The sequence below is a fragment of the Gallus gallus genome, chromosome 8, assembly GCF_016699485.2.
Source record: "Gallus gallus isolate bGalGal1 chromosome 8, bGalGal1.mat.broiler.GRCg7b, whole genome shotgun sequence".
Classification (NCBI taxonomy): domain Eukaryota; kingdom Metazoa; phylum Chordata; class Aves; order Galliformes; family Phasianidae; genus Gallus; species Gallus gallus.
Genome location: NC_052539.1, coordinates 14,795,347 through 14,814,814, shown reverse-complemented (window position 1 = coordinate 14,814,814; position 19,468 = coordinate 14,795,347). Strand labels below are relative to the sequence as shown.

Genomic DNA, 19,468 nt, shown 5'->3' with positions numbered 1-19,468 from the left:
TGTTTGTTTCCATTAACTCCCCCCCACGGGGTTTACGTATTTGTGTTTCTCCGTGTTTACATAGTTGTGCCGTCCCTCGGGGCACACGCGGGCTGTCCCCGAGGCCGGAGGCGGCCGCGGAGGGCGAGTGCCTCCCCTCGGTGCGCTCCGTCCTCTCTGAGTTCCGCCGGAGACGCAAATCTTTCTTGGAAACGTCGGACAGAAGTCCGTTGGAGCACGCTGTTCCTTTCGGCAGCGCTTTTCAGTCCGCGCGTTCTGAATCGCGGGGCTGGAAGTTTGCGTTTCCAATTGTCGCTCTCCGAGGCGCTTTCCTGCGGTTAAGGCGACGCCAGCCGCGGCGCAGCCCTCTCTCCGCAGTCCCCCCCACCGCACCGCGCCGCAGGACGAGGACTTCCCCCACCCACGGCAGCTCCCGGCGGCGACGCCGCTGTCCCCGAGGCCTCGGCCGCCGTCATCGGCAGCGCCCCCCGGCTCAGCCCGCGGGGCGGAGCGCGGCCGTCCCTCCCGCCGCGGCGGGGCCTGCGGGGCGGCGCGCCCGGAGCTCCTCCGTCAGCGGAGACCTCTCAGCCCGCGCCCCCGGCCCCGCCGCCTGCGTCAGGCGAGAGACGTGGCCCGGCGGCGGCAGCGGGGGGGGGGGCGGAGCGCGGCTGCCGGCGGCCTCTCCGCCCCGCCCGGCCCCGCCCGGCCCGGCCCTGTCCGCCGCGCTCGGCCCCGCTCCGCTCCGCGGCATGATCGCTCTGCTGCCCGGCCGCCGCCCGTGAGCCCGCCGGACGCGCAGCAGGTAGGACGGGGCTCGGGCACGGCGCTGCGCGGGGCCCGGCGCCGCGGAGGGGCGGCCGCGGGGAGCTCGCGGCGCCGCTGACGCCGGGAGCGGAGCCCCGGGGTAGCCGCGCTCCGCTCCCGGAGGGGCGGCCCCGGTCGGGCGGGGCTCCGCCGGTCGGGCGGCCGCGGGGTACCCGGCGCAGAGCCAGGCGCGGTGCCGCGGGGCTCGCGGCGCTTTATTCTCGCAACCCCCGCGCCGCGGGGAGCCCGGAACGTGCGGTCCGCCCGCGCCGTGCCGTGCCGTGCTGTGCCGCGCCTCCGGGGCTCGCTGTGTGCGCCGTGCCGGGAGCGCGGGGCTGGCCCGGCCTGCGTGCGGAGCGGGGCGGACGGTGCTGCTCGGTGCTCGCGGGGAGCGGTTGGCCCGGAGAAACGGGTGATGGAGCGCTGCCGAATGCATCTCCTGCGATCGCGTTGGGATGAAGGTGTTTAAAGGTGAAGGATTTTCCGGCGGGTGTAAGTGTGTGAGCTGTGGATTGCTTTTTTTAATGGTTATTTTTACTTTAGGAGTAAGTATGGGCTTTAAAGAAAGATGTGGTGTTCGCGAGCGGCCCTGTGTGAGCACGCACGTGTCTGCGTTTGCTCCCGGGGAGCTCAGTAGGGCTGATGATGCTGTGAAGTAACCCCGAGGAGGCAGAAAGGCGCTCTGCGAGGCGGTGGTGGGGAAAGGGCGCAGCGTGGGAGACGAGGCAGAAACGCCTGCCCGATCCCGCTGAGCGGCCGCGCTTCCCCTCACCCCGCGGTGTTTCAGAGCTGCTTTTCCTTTTCCTTCTGGCGCGGGCAGCGGCCGGAGGGCAGCGCTCCCCCCGGGCGGTCCCGGGGAAGCCGCGTGTGGCCGCACTGAGCGCGGTGTGAGCGGCTCCTCGTCCCAGCCGGCCTGGGCTGCGGGCCCTCGCTGTGCCCGGGCTGCACCAAAGCACCTGTGGTTTCTGAATCATTTCCTTTCTCGTTGCACTCTGAGTTCGCTAAAATGCGTGGCAGCCATGATGCTGTTTTCCTCCGGTCTGGATGCTAACAGGCCCCGCTGCTGGGGGGGTAAAGTAATACAACATTCCATCCTTTTTTTTTTTTCTTTTTAATTTATTATTATTATTTACCCTTGGAGGAAGTTTTAAAGAGGATGGAAAGCCAATGACCCTCGTGACTGCATGTCCAGCGCTGGACGTGGCTGGCGCTGATGCCAGCGAAGAGCAGCACTGGAGGTTCTTGAACTCCTCCCTGGAGCTCTGTGCTGGGCTCTGCCTGCAGTTGGGTTTTGGTGCCTGCCGGCTGCTCCCCACCGCCCCACCACCTGCTCAGGGGGTGCTGCCCTGGGAGCGCTGTCACACCGGCCCTGTGCCCAAGCGGCAGCGCAGTGAGGCCCGGTGACGGCGTAAGCCAAGGAGCAATTCCCCCGATTGTCTGCTGACCTCCGCTTGCACTGATTCGAGTGGCCGCTATTCATTTCCCAGCCCAACTCTTTCAATGCCGCAGGAAGCAGAAAATCTCAGATGGTACTCCAAACAATTCACAATGGCAGGAGCTCGGGTTTAATTGTACAGGCTTTCTTCTCCCTTTGGGAAAACTTAGTGGGAAGTTCTTGTCCTGGCTGCCGCGGTGCTTTGCGGGGCAGGGGAGGGGCGTGGAAGTGCCTGAAGAGGAAACATTCTACAGCCAGGAAAAAAAGAGAAGAGTCCCCAAATACTTCCCCAAAAACCTCACGTAGTAAAGCAAAGAAACCATTTTCCCTCCAAAACGGTGTATCAGAATGTTAAGAAGTGTTGGATTTCACACGTTTAGCACACCGGAAACTTCTCTCTCACCTCCAAGTAACGTGCCCAGGGACTGTGTGCGACTCCAGTGATGCTGCATCTGGGGAGTGCGGGAGCTGTGGTTCACCTCAGGCAGATACGGCTGTGCCACCTCGCCTGCCTGTGGCTGCTGGCTGTGGCAGAGGGCCGCATCGTCACCTCCCGGCCCCGCAGGTGAAGCAGCAGAGCTGTGTGGTACCCGGCAGCCCCAGGCTCAGCTTCCTGAGTCAGTGCCTGACCAGAGGGGCTCAGCAGGCACAGAGCGGGACTCGTAACCACATCGTGTGGAGAGTCCTGAGCTTCGGTAGGGATGGGTTTTTCTGTGATTCTGATACTGTGGAGATTGTGTTGACTGTTTCCATCTCCCAGAGTGGCGTGCTGGAGCCTGGGCTGGCACAGATACGACACAGCTTGCTCCTCAGGGCAGTGCTCAGGATGTACTTCTCTCTCTGTTGAGGTGAACTTTTACCTTTCCGTTGACTCCCAGGCAGGCAGCATCCAGCCTTGCATACCAGCTTCAAATTCCGGACTAAGTGGTGCTCTGTTGAAAGCAGCGAGGCAGGACCGCACATCTTCCTTCAGTGGCAACAGCACATCATTGATTTTGTAGGGGTTGGAATCTAAAACCCAGCAAGGTGGCAATAAGGCTGCGAGCTGCTGAGAACACTTCCAATGTCGTTTGCTCACCCCTGGAGCTGAAGTGGGAGCTTGGATCGCACACTTGCCCAGGGCCACGCAGTGGAGCAGAGCACGGGCCCGGCACTGCCGTGCAGTGGGGCGAAGTACTGAGACACAGTGTGTTGTGTCACCCTGCAGTGGCTCAGGAGCAGGGGCTGCTGTAAGGAAGCAGTTTTGGTATTCGAAGAGCCCTGTCTGAAGCTTATAGAGCAAGTTGGGTGTTTACACACAATATTGTCAGAAAAAATCTTTGTTAAATGTAGTGTGACTAAAAGAGTGTTTGCTTTTTGCCATCATTTTCCTGTGACAGTGTGCTCTGATGGATTATACACCTGCTGTGACATGGCCAGAGCCCCTCGCAGTGGCTTTGGGGTTGGTGGACTCAGCCTTCCTGCTCTGTGGAGCAGCCATGGCCTTTCTGATGGAGCAAGCTTCAAGCTCTTCCCTCTTCAGCAGGGCACGGCTGGACGTGGAGCTGAAAACATCTGACCCATTTAGCAGATAGCTCTGGTTTTCCAAATCTCTGAGGTTTATAATCTTTAAAAGCCTTCCTGCATGAGTAGCAATTCAGGTTCTGTAGCTGTTGGTGCTTATCTCTGAGCGCGTGTAGATCATATCCACTTTGTGTGCTGGAATTTCTATGCGTTAGGCTTTTCATTTTTTCAGGACTGCAGATAAGGCTGTGAGCTGTATTTTCATTGTTGGGGATTTTTGTCACAAAAGATGGTTTGGGGGCAGGAAAACGCATCAGCAGTGTGTCAGGCTGAGAATACTCACGTGTTTATTAGGGCGTTCGGGGATTCGTGTTTTATGAGGGTGTTGCAGAGTTTAGAAAGCTCTCTTGTGCGGCATGCGAGCAGGAGCAGAAAAGGTCCTTTATGTGAAGGAGCCTCACAAATCACGAAAGCTGCATTTCTTTAATGCTTTTGGCTCAATCACTGCATAAAAAGTTTTTAACTAACTTTTCAGCTGGTTGAGCTGCTTGGACTCAGAATGGAGCCTTTGTGCTTCCTGTCCTAATTAGGAATTAATTTTTAATTATGTCGGCTGAACATTTTTTATGATGAGTGCCCGTGTTAGCCCGGGGTTCCTCATTATTCCTTTGACAATGTGTGGTACTGGTTCATGTAATATTATCTGTCCTGCTGCGTTGTTCCTGTCTTTGTTACCTATCTGAGTATCAAAGCGTTTTGGATAGCCTGGTGTAACTTTGATTCAAGCTTGATCTGCTTTACTTGACTCAGTCATTCAGACCTATTTCTGCAGCAGGGGAATAGCACTTTCTGGATAGTTTCTTGCTTGTGCTGCAGTTTGCTGTTAAAGGTTAGCAGTCACATTAAGAATATTTTGCAACTCTGGAAAGAGGGCCCTCAGCCTGAGTGATAGTTCTGATGAACTTGGGTCACCATTCCTAAAGCTGAAAGGTGGTGAGTGGTGCTTCTGCTGTAGGCTTTGACATGGGAATGTATCGAGTTCCCTTTACTTTGAATTTGAACTAATAGTTCAGCAAAGCCAAATCTCCGTGCAGTGCTATCACACAATGCTGTGGTACAAAAGAGCTTCTGTTGATTTCATGGCAGTGTTATCTGGCAGAATCTGGCCACAGACACTTTTTGTCTTCAGCCCAGCTGAGTGGAACTCCAAGAGCTGCTGACAATAGGAAGTATTTTTGGTGGGGAACGCATGGAAAAGGACTGTGGCTTCAATACAAACAAACAAGGTTATAGTATGGGATGCCGCCACCAAGGCGGCACTTACTGGATGCGTAGGTGGAAATTGCAGCATATACTTTGGCGTGCAATTCATTACGGTCACTTCCTCGTTATGTCCATCCCTCACATCTCTGAGCTCAGGGCTGGGAGCGGCTCCGGGCGCTGCGGCAGAGCCAGGAGGTCGCTGTTGGCTGCAGGGGCACCAGGCTGCAGCTGTTGGCACAGGGCCCCGTGGGCTGGCTGGGCTTTGGCCACTGCCCGCCCTATAGCCAAATGCAGCTCTGATTGCGTCCGACATCAAGTTGGCTGCAGTGGCTCTGAAGGGGAGTTTTGGCTTGCTGTCAATTCAAACTCAATCATTTGCAGAGAATTGGGAAAAAAAAAAAAAAAAAAAAAGTGGTGTATTATGACTTCATAGCACTGTTTGTTCCTACGCCCCACCAGAAGTGGTAAGGGAAGCGGGCACCTTCCTATTGCAGCTGGGCTGCTGAGGCAGGGCAGTGCAGGGAGCCCGTGGCCGAGTCCCAGGAGCCTCAGTGCCTGTCCTTCCTTCTGGCCACGTTTCCTTGCTGCCCTGAGAAGATGAATTTCAAGTAGTTTGTTTGACAATACCATAAACACATGTCTTTTAAGAATGACTTGTTTGTATGCAAATGGATTGGTTTTAATGACTGTCCGGTTCCTCAGTGCGGGCTTTATGTTTGAGCAACAGCATCATTTGTTTGTATTTCTGCCAAATGATGGTATTTCTTCCTATGGAAACCTCTGCTGTAATCATCAGAACACAAAGTAGCCCATGTTTGGAGAAGTGGCAACGTGCAAGGCCTTTCTGCTGTGTTTCCAAAAAGCCAGGTTTTAAAGTAGTTTTGCCAACAAGAACAAACTGACAGGTTTTGTTATTTTTTTCAGGAAGCACCAATAGCTGTAGAGTCTAACAGGGGAAAGTGGGCTCCTGCGATGCCTCCAGTGTAGGGAGCGGCTGCTGGTAGAGATATTGCTGTGTGCCACATGGGAACAGACCACATGCTGGACGCTTTGGTCAGTGCAAACATACCGCAAAGTAATTGCCAGCACCAAATGTCAGGGTAGTTCAGACACCATTCCACCGCATGTACCGTGTGTGTGAGAACTCAGATAAGGGTGCAGTGCCAAACTCATGGGATTTAGGAGTTGTGAATTCCAGCCCTGAATATTTTATTTCCCTATCAGTCTTCTCTGTTTTCCAGCCTGGATGTCCCCTCTCAATTAGATGATGAAGTAGGGCGAGTTTATCTGCAGTGCAGGGCGCTCTGGGCACGAGTTGAGGCTTAGCCCTTGCAGTGGACATGTGCAAAGCCATGGTTTCCAAGTCTTATGAATTAAAATTAGCCAGCTGTGGGCAGCTATTTACAGTGCAGTAAGAAATGCTTCACCCATACAGCGGCCAAATTTGGGGGCTCGGCAAGGCACTGCCACCAAGTCCAAGACATGAACTCCTTGCTTCCTGTAATTGCTGCAGCCTCTGTTAAGTGTGCACTGTGCTCTCTTCCTTTAATGAAGATGAATGTGCTATAAATCATGTATGGGAACCAGCCCAGAGACCTACTTGCAGCAGTATTCCCAAAAGGCATTTCATAATTTATTCTAACACATGCAGTATGTTTAAATCAGCAAGGATTGCTGGGTAAGCCCAGCCCAGCGCTTTCTGCTGTTGATAGATCTCTGGCGTGCAGGACTGCACGGTCCCAGTTGGAAGTTCCTCGGTCTCCCCCTGCCCTTTCTACTTAGCACAGTGCTGCCGGGGCTTGGGGCTGCAGCTCCAGGGCTGGGCTCTGTCTCTGAGGGGTCTGATCCAGCCTCTGAGACACACAAATGTGTCCAGGTGGCGAATAACTTCAGTGTCTTTTCTGGTTGGCTTAAGAGATCTCACCAACTTCTTGTGCCTTCCAGTTGTAAGTCTCACTTTTTCTGCAACCTTACCTCTCTCCTACCACAGTGCTGCTCCTCCTTTCTCCCTCTGGTCTGTTATTTATGCCCTCCCCCTACTGAACGAATAAATTCTTGCTATTAATTGCCAGTCCAGCACCCAGGGGCCCTGTTTCTCGTGCAAGGCTGTGGACATTACTTTGAAACAACTGATGGATGATGGCAATTGCTTCAGTGCATGGCAACACAGTTGACTAACAGCCGGAAGAGTAAGGTAGCAGAGGGCCTGACTTCTGGAGACAAACACCTGCAGCCTGCACACACAGCTCTTCCAAACCACAGTCACCCATGTACAGAGCAATGAGTGGCCATGTCATTGCCATACTGGTGCACAGCTGTGCCCAGGTGTGGGGCACATCTTCGGGCCTCTCTCGGCAAGGACATGGTCTGCTGGGCTGGCAGTGTCGAGTGCTGCCTGCCCAGAGGTGTCTTTCCCTTCAAAGTTGGGCCAGTCCCCAGTCTGGGGACAGCAGGTGATGGTCCTTGGCTAACCTGCTGCGTCATACTGGGCTCTTGGTACCGAGCTGGTGCTGGCATACTTACACAGAGAGATGGAATGAAGGCAGGGACTTCAGTTCTCTCTGTCTGTTTCACTGTGTGTGCCTTTTTCAGTCACCATGCCTGACAGAAGCTGTGCCACAGGAGCTCTGAGCACAGGCTGCAGCCAGCACCAGCATTTGCCACGGTGCTCAGCAGCGCAGTCCCTTCAGCTGGTGGCAGGAGTGCATCTGTTCAGAAGTACTCTGTCAAAAGTGAGTTAAGCTGCTCCAAAAGAATCTGCTTAAAAATAGCAACAATCACTTAGCAGTGCTAGAGCGTGGGGCCGGGAAGCCGTGAGGAGCCAGGAGCAGGTTTATTCAGGGTCGTATCAGAGATGCACACCCCTGAGTGCTACAGGATCTGTGAGTGTAACGGTGCAATGTCTCCCCAGGCGCTCTGAGGCAGCCCAGGGTGGGAGAGCCCCGTCTCACTATGTGTTGCTCCATCAGCTCCTGCCCGCCCGGCCCGTGTGCAGTGGCTGCAGTCCCTGTACATGAGGCCTTCCCTCTGCTGTGCCCACCCCACTCCCCATGCTGCCATGCTGGGCAGCTGATGAGTTAATTTCCTTTGCGTTGTGTGCTGTGTATCCCTGCCTCCTCCCTGCATTTCCCCTGATGAAACCCAATTGCTCGGGAGCTGCTCCTCTGCGTGGCCATTTTGGAGTCATCCTCTGATTTAATCTCTTGTTTATTAAGGCTAATTTGTGTCCTGTGCTTTCCTTTCCCACTCGGACTTATTTATTCTCCTCAGCCCTTTCAGGTCACATCAAGTCATCGTGCTGTGCTGCTCATTGCCCATGCATCAACTGATGTCTCCGGGTAGCTTTCTGCAGCACTAACTATCTGATATTTGGCTGGAAACTCTTCCTGTTTACATCAGTGAAGAGTTTGGATCTAACTGGGTTGGGTTTTTTTTTTGTTTTGTTTTGTTTTGTTTTGGTGCTTTTCCATGTCTCTTTCTAGCAGTAAGTATATGTGTTTATTATCTTCAAGCGTTTGCATGTCCCTTCAGGGTACTGTATTTGACCCTCATTTTCCTTTGCAGTGAAGATCAGGTATTCCTTGCACACCTTCCTGGATTACAGCATTCTATCTTATTATTACTATTTTATTATTCTTAGGTGCCATGTATTTTTCCATTAAATAGCAGAGCTCCTGGTGGGCTTGGGTAGGTGGGCTGTGCGCGGCTCTGCACTTGGACCATTATGGTGGGCAAGCAGTGACTGCTGAAGGGAACGAGGAATCACAGCAGCATGTGTTTGTGCTGCCAGAATCTCCTTCACCTAAATTCCACACACATCGCTTATGAGAAATAAAGCAACCCTGTAACACAACAAAGGCCCCTAAAACTACAAATGGAGTCTACCAAACGCAGCGGCCACACTGCACGGTGCATCCTTTGGACTGCCCCTGGGGAGAGCTGTGCGCCCAAACCGTGTTGGTGGGTTTCAGTGTACTGCTGAGTCAGGAAGGTGAGCTCTTAGAATGTGACAATGATAGGCGGTGATTGTGGTGAGCACTTACAGTATTAGTCAAAGGGCATTTCTCATTAATTGTCCTTGGGAGTATTTTTGTTACGTTCCCATGTGGATTTATCTTTCCATCATAACTTACCGGGGAGTTTCAGTGCTGGTTTGATCTCAAGGATGCATTGCACAACACCCTTTGGTATCAGTGGCTCTGCCTGTGCATGCTTGCCTGGTAGCTGATTTTTCAGAGGAGCTGGTGACGTCAGCCCAGACATCCGAGGTGAAGATAAAGCCCTTGATCTGCCCATAGCACCCACAGTTCTGGTTGCTGAAGCGCTCTAGCAGCTTGCACTCAAAACATGGTAGATTTAAAACCGCAGTGAGTATGCACGCAAATATTCCGGCACATCTCAGAAACCGCTATGAATGGCAACGGAGGTGAATGAAACACAACGGCTGAAAGGGCCTGCAAAACCTGAGCATGGGGTAAGGCTGTAGCCAGGTCTCTGAGATCACAGCCAGTGTGGAGCTGGAGGGACGCAGAGGCCGTGTCGACCCTCTGGTGGGGTGGGAGGCGGCGTGGGGCCGGTTTGTCTCGCTGTACACACGGGGCCTCGGTGCTGCCATGGGGCCCGTTGAGATGGGTGTCAGAGGGACCCGGTGGGAGGCAGCCGGGGACCTGGTGCTGCTTCATGTCCTGAGTGGGTTTCAAGCCTTGCGGAAGGACTTTCTTGCTATCTCTTGTGGGTGGGGAGTGCTGGCTGCAGGGGGCTGAGCGCTGGTCTTGCTCTTTTTCCAGGAGGATGATTCCCGTGACCGAGTTTCGCCAGTTCTCAGAGCAGCAGCCGGCGTTCAGGGTGCTGAAGCCCTGGTGGGATGTGTTCACGGACTATCTCTCTGTGGCCATGCTGATGATCGGCGTGTTTGGGTGCACACTGCAGGTAAATCGGCTGGGGCAGGGCTGGGCGGTTCTTGCAGAAGTGCTGGGAGAGCAGTGGTGCCTTGGGCTGTTAATCACTTGAATTTGCAGCGAACAAAGCAAAATTTGCAGCTCCCAGGATTAAAGCTGTTTAGGCAGAAACATCAAATAGCACAGGCCAGACTTTATGCAGCTGCAAATCAGTAGAGCTGTGCTGGGGTCAGTGGAGTGGTGCCAGCTTAGATAAGAGCTGTTGATTTGGCTTGTGCCTGGATGCCTGTTTTCACCACAGTTTGGCATAACAAAACAGATGACCAAATGAAGTTCTTACACATTACCACATTTTTGCTTAGGAGCTTGGAAAAAATGCAATTTCTGTTTTTTTCTTTATTTGGCAAACATTAATACTTTTTGCTTTTATGTTTCAAAGGGATTTGAAATGGATGTGCTTATTTTATTCGTGCCACCCACAACTAATATTATGCTTCCTTCATTCCAAAGCAGCTCCAAACATGCTTACATGTAAACAATTGACATTACTGTCACTTACTGTAGCTAAATTTTGCTGAAGAGCCAAAAGCTGAGGAGAAGTGAAAAATACTGTCCGGGCTGGACTCCACGCAAGCAGACAGTTACAGTACTAGCTCAGACACGGATCTCTCAGTTTTTGGCATGACTCAGAAATGGAGCTCTCATACTGATACAGCTCTTATTTCAGGAAGGTTTTGCTCATGTATGTGGCGTAAGATTTTCACGTACCGTGTCCCAAATTTAATGTGTAATCTACTGTATTTTTACCTGGATTCACCACGTCAGATATTTTCACAGAAGATGCAGTATCCACGCTTAAAAATGTCTCCTATACAGTTTATATATTTTCCATCAACAGCAAAGTGTTTGCTTAAGCACACAAGGTAAAGCTTCTCTTGTTTTTAAATATACCTGCTTGATTGGATGAAGCCCACTGGAAAACACTGTGAGGACATGCTTCAAACTTATTCCAACTTATTACCAGAGGCATGAATCCAGGGTGTAAGTAATGGTGTATATCAGAACAACATTTACAGGCAAAGATTAGCAGTAAGAGTTTCTGAAGTGTCGACAGGTACTGTTAGAAACATGTAGTCTCATCTCAGCATCTCCCTGCGCCAGGGCAGATCGTCAAGGAGGATCTGTTTTGGGAAGCTCTTGTGGCATACTCTATTCTTAGTGCTTTCAGCAACCAGCATGTCAAAGGGTACGTCCACATTACAGAAGAAGGCACATTGTTATTTTGGGCTGATCCCAGCCTTTCATTCAGGGCAAATAACAGAGCTCTTTGGTTTGTCATGTGGATTCGTATTTTAAATTCAGACCTGTGGGGACTGTGGCAAGCAATTCAGGCTTATCCCAAGTTAAACCAAAGGTGATTGGTCCCTAAAGGCAATCTCACCTGAGTCTGCCAATGTGGATGGACAGCCTAAAATAAGGAAGTTACTCTTTTTTGTGTTATAGACAGACCCAGGAGCAGATGTACTTTTTTCCCATAGGAGTGTCATGGGAGAACTCTATATGGGACACCGAATAAAACACTGTCCATGTGCGCATGTATAAAACACAATTAACTCTCTAAGTATCCCTATCTGCCCTTTCAAAGACGGAAGATAAAGAATGTCCCAGAACAGATGTGCTCACATTGACTCTTTGTCAGCCATTTTGGATGTGATGGACGTCACTGTTTGAGTGTAAAGTCACACAGATGCAGTTACACTGCTTTCAAGCCTAGGCTGTCTGAATACCGGGTAGCACTTTGCTAGGGTGAGTACACCCAACAAGAACAGTTTGTCTCTGGAGGGAGCAGTACAGGAGATCCCTGGTCTTTTGTGAAAACATTACCCATGCTTTTCCTTTTTCTGGTTTATCTCAATGCCCTCTTATCCAAATAATGGAAAGCTAACCATCACTGAAAAGGGATGACCTAGTTCTTGGCATATAGAACTTGCTGTGACTGACAACAGTAATAGTCATCTCACAGACAATGGGACCAAGTGCTAGGCTATGGGGTGGAATGCCCAACAGCTGAAGGAACTCCAAGGGCAGTTACCCAGTCATACTGCCATCATTGTTTGTACATCAGTTTAAAAGATATCTTTTTGTGTGTTTCAGGTCATGCAAGACAAGATAATATGCCTTCCAAAGCGAGTACAGCCTTGCCAGAACCAATCTAATACTTCACATGTAATTAGCACAATCCCAGATACAACCCCTCTTCCTCCACCCAAGCCATCAACCCCTCCAGCTACAGTTGAAATGAAAGGACTCAAGACTGATTTGGACCTTCAGCAATACAGCTTTATTAATCAGGTGTGCTACGAACGTGCCCTGCACTGGTATGCTAAGTACTTCCCTTACCTTGTCCTTATACACACGCTGGTCTTCATGCTGTGTAGTAACTTTTGGTTCAAATTCCCTGGATCGAGCTCCAAAATTGAACACTTCATTTCAATACTTGGGAAATGTTTTGATTCTCCGTGGACAACAAGAGCCTTATCTGAAGTTTCGGGAGAAGACTCTGAAGAGAAAGATAACAGGAAGAACAACGTAAGCAAATCTAATACTACCCAACCGAGCACTGAAGGCACTTTGGTTAAGACACAGTCTTTAAAATCAATCCCTGAGAAATTGGTTGTGGATAAGGGAACACATGGGGCATTAGACAAGAAAGAAGGTGAACAGGCCAAAGCACTGTTCGAAAAGGTGAAGAAATTTAGACTGCACGTTGAGGAGGGGGACATACTGTATGTCATGTATGTTCGCCAGACTGTGCTTAAGGTAATCAAATTCCTTATTATTATTGCTTACAACACAGCACTTGTCTCAGAAGTTAATTTTACAGTCGTCTGTAATGTTGATATAGAAGACATGACAGGATACAAGAATTTTTGCTGTAATCACACAATGGCACATCTATTCTCTAAACTGTCATACTGCTACCTGTGCTTTGTAAGCATCTATGGCCTCACATGCCTTTATACTCTATACTGGTTGTTCTATCGCTCACTGAAAGAATATTCCTTTGAATATGTCCGGCAGGAGACGGGAATTGATGATATCCCAGATGTCAAGAATGACTTTGCTTTTATGCTTCATATGATAGATCAGTATGATCCTCTCTATTCGAAGAGGTTTGCTGTCTTTCTGTCTGAAGTCAGTGAAAATAAGCTGAAACAGCTGAACTTAAACAACGAGTGGACTGCAGATAAACTAAGACAGAGGCTACAAACGAACTCCCATAGCCATTTGGAGCTACAGCTTTTCATGCTCTCCGGATTACCTGACACAGTGTTTGAAATCACCGAGCTGCAGTCTTTAAAACTTGAAATCATTAATAACGTAATGATACCAGCAACCATTGCACAGTTGGACAATCTCCAGGAGCTGTCACTGCACCAGTGTTCTGTGAAGATCCACAGCGCTGCCTTGGCCTTTCTGAAGGAGAATCTCAAGATCCTGAGTGTGAAGTTTGATGACATCAGAGAACTTCCGCACTGGATGTACGGCCTCAGAAATCTGGAAGAGCTCTATTTAATTGGCTCCTTAAGTCATGATATTTCCAAAAACATTACATTGGAATCCTTTCGGGAACTTAAAAGCCTTAAAGTTCTTTACATAAAAAGTAATTTGTCCAAAATACCACAGTCTGCAGTCGATGTTTCGAGTCACCTGCAAAAATTGTGCATCCATAACGACGGCACTAAGCTGGTGATGCTCAACAACCTGAAGAAGATGGTCAACTTGACACAGCTGGAACTGGTTCACTGTGATTTAGAGCGCATACCTCACGCAGTCTTTAGCCTTCTCAGTCTTCAGGAGTTGGATTTAAAGGAAAACAACCTCAAATCCATTGAAGAAATAGTAAGTTTTCAACATCTGAGAAAACTGACAATCCTAAAGCTGTGGTACAACAGCATAACATACATCCCAGAGCATATAAAGAAACTCACCAGTCTCGAACGGCTTTCCTTCAGCCATAACAAAATAGAGGTTCTTCCATCCCACCTATTCCTATGCAACAAAATCAGATATTTGGATTTGTCTTACAATGACATTCGCTTTATTCCACCTGAAATAGGAGTTCTGCAGAGTTTACAGTACTTTTCCATTACTTGCAACAAAGTGGAGAGCGTGCCAGATGAACTGTACTTTTGCAAAAAACTTAAGACTCTGAAAATTGGGAAAAATAACTTGTCAGTCCTTTCACCTAAAATTGGTAATTTGGTATTCCTCTCCCACTTGGATATTAAAGGCAATCACTTTGAAATTCTCCCACCAGAACTTGGTGAATGTAGGTCTCTGAAGCGGACTGGTTTCACTGTAGAGGACACTTTGTTTGAAACGTTGCCTTCTGACGTCAGGGAACAAATGAAAGCTGAATAAGTAGCTTCCTCTTGCTCAGCTTTACAGAAATAACGCTTCTACTAAAAACCCTGTAGAAAGTGCATACTCCGAATATGCATTTAGTTTATCTTTTTTTTTTCTTTTTTTTTTTTTTGCTTTTTTGAAAAGTCCTTTCTGTACAGACAAATTTGGAGTAAGGAGTACATATATTTTTAAAATAAAATTTTCTTGTATTTTTTCACTGTTTTAAGATATTTTTAAGTTTATTTTGCCCTGACAACAAGGGTGTTTGTAACTTAATTTTTACTAGCAAAAGTAAATGGTTTTGTCTGCTGTTTTCTTTTTTTTTTTTTTCCTCTCTCCCTTTGGTAAATCCCAATTGGGAAGTTGTATTTAAACTGTATGCTTTGGATTGCATAATTTGTAACAGGTAATTATATTGTCTTCCTGGTTACTGTTAATCTCTTAGGATGTGGTCTTCAACAGGTAGTTCTGCAGGTGCTGAATGCCTCATTCCTTCTTTTTTTTTCTGATGGGAACTGAAGGTGTTCAACATCTACCAAGGTCTGGGTTGACCTTCCTTTAATTTATGGCACTGTTTTCTCAGATGGCCAAAGCAAGTAGATACGGTTCTTTCCATACAAGGGCTGGAGGTACTTCCATAGGTCGGAGGGAGTATGCAGAACTCCTCCAGGGCCTTTTGGAAAGTGTAGTCCAGGTCTCTGTTTGCGTGCTGTCGGAGCAGGAGGCGCTGACTGCGATTTCCGCTCCAGAGCCGGAGGAGTGAGGGCACAGGTCATAGAGGAGTCCCTACAAAATGACGCATGCTGAAGATTTTCAGAACAATGCAAAGGGATTCAGCTGCCCATTTCCTGCTGACGTGAATGGAAGGGGTGTGATGAATGCACAGTGTTGGAAAAGTCAACCCAGGGAGATAAAACACTATTTTCAAAAAATGCTCTACCCATCCTCCACTTCGTGTCTGGTCCTGCAAGGGAGAAAAGTGTCCTCTGCATCTTTCAGTCGCTTCCCACAGGGATGCTTGGCAGCATGCAGGACCGGGATCCAGAAAAAGTGCAATCGTCTTTAGTTTGTGAACCTTCTGGCAAGGAAATAACATTATTTCTAACAGTGAACATGCTCCTTATTTGAGCTTTGGTATTACACTGCCAAGCCCAACAGAGGAACATTTGCAGATTTGCAAAAATGGGATTCAGTGAATACATTATGAATACATTAACTTTTTCAAAGTCTCAGCCTCCAGAGGACAGTGAAGAAGGCTATGTTTTCCTCTCCCAGATAGTAATTAAATCAGAAATCCTACACTTGGAGGTCTGACTGCTTTTTAAAATAATTTAGTAGTCGATAATAAGTCTTTAATGATTATGCTTCAAGTTGGGAACTTTGTCCTCTGAAACTGTTCTGTTGTTTATTTATCCAGCCACTTGCTTTCTTCTAGGCAAGTTTGGCAGACATAGTCCATGATAACTCACGTGCTGCTCGCAAGCTAATTTAAGCTAATAAAAAATAACCGTATGATAGCAAAGTACTCAGCTGGGAGGAGACCTTTTCATCCTATCCAGCAATGCACATTTGAGTCAGATGCAGGCACTGGATAAATGCTTTGCAAGGATACCTAGGAGTAAGTACTTCTTTCTCCAGGAGACAATGCTGTTTATAAGTTGCAGATTGTTCGAGGTTCTATAAAATAACTGTTTGACTGTTGTTGGGTTGGTTGCTGTTAAATGTTTTCTATCTGCGACCAAGTGTTTTGAACTACCGTTGTTCTGAGGTCTTGAGCTTATTGTTGTTTTGAGTCAGACTTACACAGATGGGGAGACAAAATGAGTGTTTCCCCATTCATTCAGGGTGTGATGCACAATCCGATGAGTGGGTTTGCCCCCAGACCCAGTGAGTGATTTGTTGTGCGTGAGCGTGTTCTGGAGATGATCCGTGTGATTAATCAAAGCTGGGTCAGGCATGGAAGAATCAAAATGATTTTTTTTTTAAAGTGGTTTGATTTAGTTCCGTGAAAGAGCTATAACTGATGTAGCTATTGCAAGAGCTACTCTTACTCATATATGGAATGCACTTATTGGAACAGCTTGGCAGTATATATATATTCTAAATGTATTTCACTTTGATGTAATGCAAGGGAGAGAAATGTTTCGTTGCTCATATTAACCTAATTATGTAAACCAAAGTGCTGTTGTCCCTGATGAATGTAAGCTGTTCAAAATGTCCAAGTAGTCGGTGGAGCTGTAGAGTTATCTTACTTAGATTTGAAATACGGGATTACATTTGGAGTTTTTTAAGAAAATCTTTATATTCCTAGATGTTGCATTTTAAGCCTATAATTTATTTTGTGTCTGATGTTGTTCCGTGTGCAGCGGTCTGTCTTCTGAATGGAAATGATGCACACCTCATAACTGAAGGCTGGAGATTTGTTCTGTGCTCTGTTTTTAAATACATCGTGTGGAGGATGTGGGGGTTTTGTTTGCCACTGATTATATTTATGCCAGTGCAATCCCTCATGTGGACGCAGTTACATGAGTATAAAGTGCCTTGTGCTGGTATTTCCTTATTTACCTTCTGCATAGGAATAAACCTTACCAGCCTAAGCACTTTCAAGCTAATAACTGTATCTTCCCCAAGGGTTTGGTCTGTTAGGACAGCTTAGTCAATGGAACAGTTTGCTGCCCCTGAGGAGGGATTTCCTTGGTGTCCTTCCTCCTCCCCTGCTCCCATTGCGCAGCATCTGACTGCTTCGCTCATACCTTTACAGCTCTGGTGCTTGTCTGTTCCCTCCACAGGACAAATCAGCCTACTGAGCCAGCAGAAAACAAAGAAAAAAAAAAGGGGGGGGGGGTGGGGGGGAACACGACACATTTGCTGCAGGCTCAGCTCTCTGAAGGATCGATGGACACTGGGGTAGGAGCAGCCAGGGTCTGTGCCAGGAGCAATGGGTGGGCTGCTTTGGAGATGCTAGGTCAGCTCAGCACTTGGAGAGCCATGTGCTGTGTGTGTAGCAGAGTCAGGTGGCATGGCTTTCATGGTTGGACAGCCCTCAGGCTTGTGAATGAAAAAAATATCAGATCACTGTTAAACTGAATGAAACAAACTCAGGTAGCTGCACTGCTGACTTTTCTATACTTCCTATCTAGTCTGTGGGGTGTATTTTCCAAAACTGTATTGTATTTTAGAAGTGCGTCAGCTCAGAGAAGATTGTTTCCTAATTCTGTATGACCTCCTGGAAAACATATAAAAGTGCCATATTTACTCAGTGATTCGTGTACTGCTCATATGTATATTCATGTGCAATTGCATACTAGAAGACTTTTCTGTGAACTATAGTATTTGGCTTGGAATGGATGGACTTCTTGTGGATGATGCTTCAGGCATGGTTTGTATGAGTTCATATAATTAATTACACTAATCAGGTGCCTAATAACTAATACAATTGCCAGAATATAAGAAAGTCATTTAACATTATTGCTTAAAAATAATACAAGTCTTCCTTGGTAGCAGAAGCAGAGGTGACAGTGCCTCAAAAATAAGAAGACAATCTTAATTGTGCATTAAGCCTGAAAAACAAAACTGCTTTGAGATCAAAATCGGGTGGTGTGCACTTCCACCTTTGTCACAGTTAGGATGGATATCATGCTGACCTTGTGCATCCAACCAGTTCAGCAGCTTCTGCAAATTGTGATTGTGAAGCGCCTGCTCCGAGTCTCATATCGCATTTCTGGCACTTGCACTAATTCTTGTGTTGAGTGGTGACATGTCCTGTAAGAATGCCAAGGAAAAACTTTGAGATTTGACCAAATGGACAGACACCTTAATCCTGCAGCAAGGATCTTAATTTGTCGATAGACCTGCCTAGTGTTACGTTGCAATATAGTGCACCCAGGAAAAAGTGAAATAAAACGTTCTTTTATAATAATGAGCATGGTCAGACTGCAATGTTGTGGTTATTTCTTGGGAAACATTTTGTTTCTGGGCTACCCACAGATAAGCATAGTCATCTTTCAGGTTTAATCTCTCGGGAGGGAAGTCAGGAAAACATGCTTGAGAAAACATCGTTAGGCGTGACAGGATTTACAGTGACACGGTCTGGCTTCCTGCACTCCTTCCCTCCCGTGGCTCCCCGCTGGAGGGCACACAATGAAGCCATCCCTGGGGAGCAGCTCCCTGTGCTCCACGGGGGCCCAGCTCCTGCCTATGCCATGTGGGAAATGATGCTGCAAGCCCTGGTGCTGACGCAACCCCCTGTAAATCCCACTGCTCAACATGATGGGCTCGTGCTGCTCACACTCAGTATGGTGTGTGTGCATCATTTCTTTAAGTTGGGAGCAATGACAAGTTGTAAGAAGGGTGTGGAGGGCCGGGAGAGCTGGTCCACTCCCTGCTGCCCCACAGGAGATAGCATCTTGGGGCCGCTCCCATTGGGATGGGCACAGAAGTGCTGGCCAAATGGCCATGGGGTCCCTGGGGCAGTGAGGCCACACCGTCAGCGCTGATGTCACCTGTTCTTTAAGCACTGTGGTTGCAGGACAAGCTCAGGGCTGGAGTGAGCTGAGCTCTGACAAACCTCATCCTTCAGTTTCCTTAGGATGTGTCCAGAGAAGGTGGACCTGAGGACCCAGAGTCAGCTCGTGAGGCTGCGCCTGACCAGCAGCAGCTTCACATGCTTGACAGCAGACTGCAACACAAGAGCCAGGCTGTCCTTCACATAGCTGCAAGGAGCTGTCAACAACCACCCTGGAAGGTTTGTTGTAATATGCTGCATGTGAAAGTGCAGACAACCAGATCATCCATCCTCTTCTCATTTGGAGTGTGCGTGAAACCCCGAGATGAAGAAAAGCAGTGTTGTTTCTTTTTCCCTTGTGATTGCCTCAGAAACGCCCCTCCTGCCAAGGGCACAGATCTTCCCCTTGCCACCTCCTTCCCAGTCAGCAGTGGGAGAGATGGTCCTCGTATGAAGGCCAGGGTCACTGCAGGAGCACGGAAACAGGACCGGCAGTGCTGGGAGTGCAAGGACGAGCCCTCAGCTTCCTCCTGCAGCTGGGGCAGCGCCAGGGCAGGGCCGGGCAGGCTGTCCTGCCAGGGGGGTGGCTCAACAAGGCAGGTCCGTGCAGGCCCACCTCCACCCACCAGCACCCGCACAACTGCAGGCTCTGATCCTGGTTTCCCATCCTAT

General features: G+C 48.9%; 1 protein-coding gene across 4 annotated transcripts; it reads left to right on the top strand.

The window, feature by feature from the left end:
* The first annotated feature begins 688 nt into the window (after nucleotides 1-688).
* On the top strand, nucleotides 689-18,215 carry LRRC8C (leucine rich repeat containing 8 family member C). Of its 4 annotated transcripts, none has more exons than XM_015290663.4 (3): nucleotides 689-781; nucleotides 9,772-9,913; nucleotides 12,037-14,506. In XM_015290663.4, the coding sequence occupies exons 2-3, from the start codon at nucleotides 9,776-9,778 to the stop codon at nucleotides 14,305-14,307; spliced, it is 2,409 nt and encodes an 802-aa protein (XP_015146149.1). In that variant the 5' UTR covers nucleotides 689-781; nucleotides 9,772-9,775; the 3' UTR covers nucleotides 14,308-14,506. The 4 variants fall into 4 exon arrangements, with proteins under 4 accessions (XP_015146149.1, XP_040560755.1, XP_040560754.1 ...); XM_040704821.2 differs by having other exon boundaries at nucleotides 689-1,254; XM_040704820.2 differs by having other exon boundaries at nucleotides 689-1,275.
* The last annotated feature ends 1,253 nt before the right edge of the window (nucleotides 18,216-19,468 follow it).

What these genes read in the sequence shown, in the direction of transcription:
- LRRC8C (XM_015290662.4), top strand. An exon ending in TGTTTGGGTGCACACTGCAG is followed by an intron (nt 9,914 to 12,036) that starts GTAAATCGGCTG and finishes TGTGTGTTTCAG; the next exon opens with GTCATGCAAGACAAGATAAT.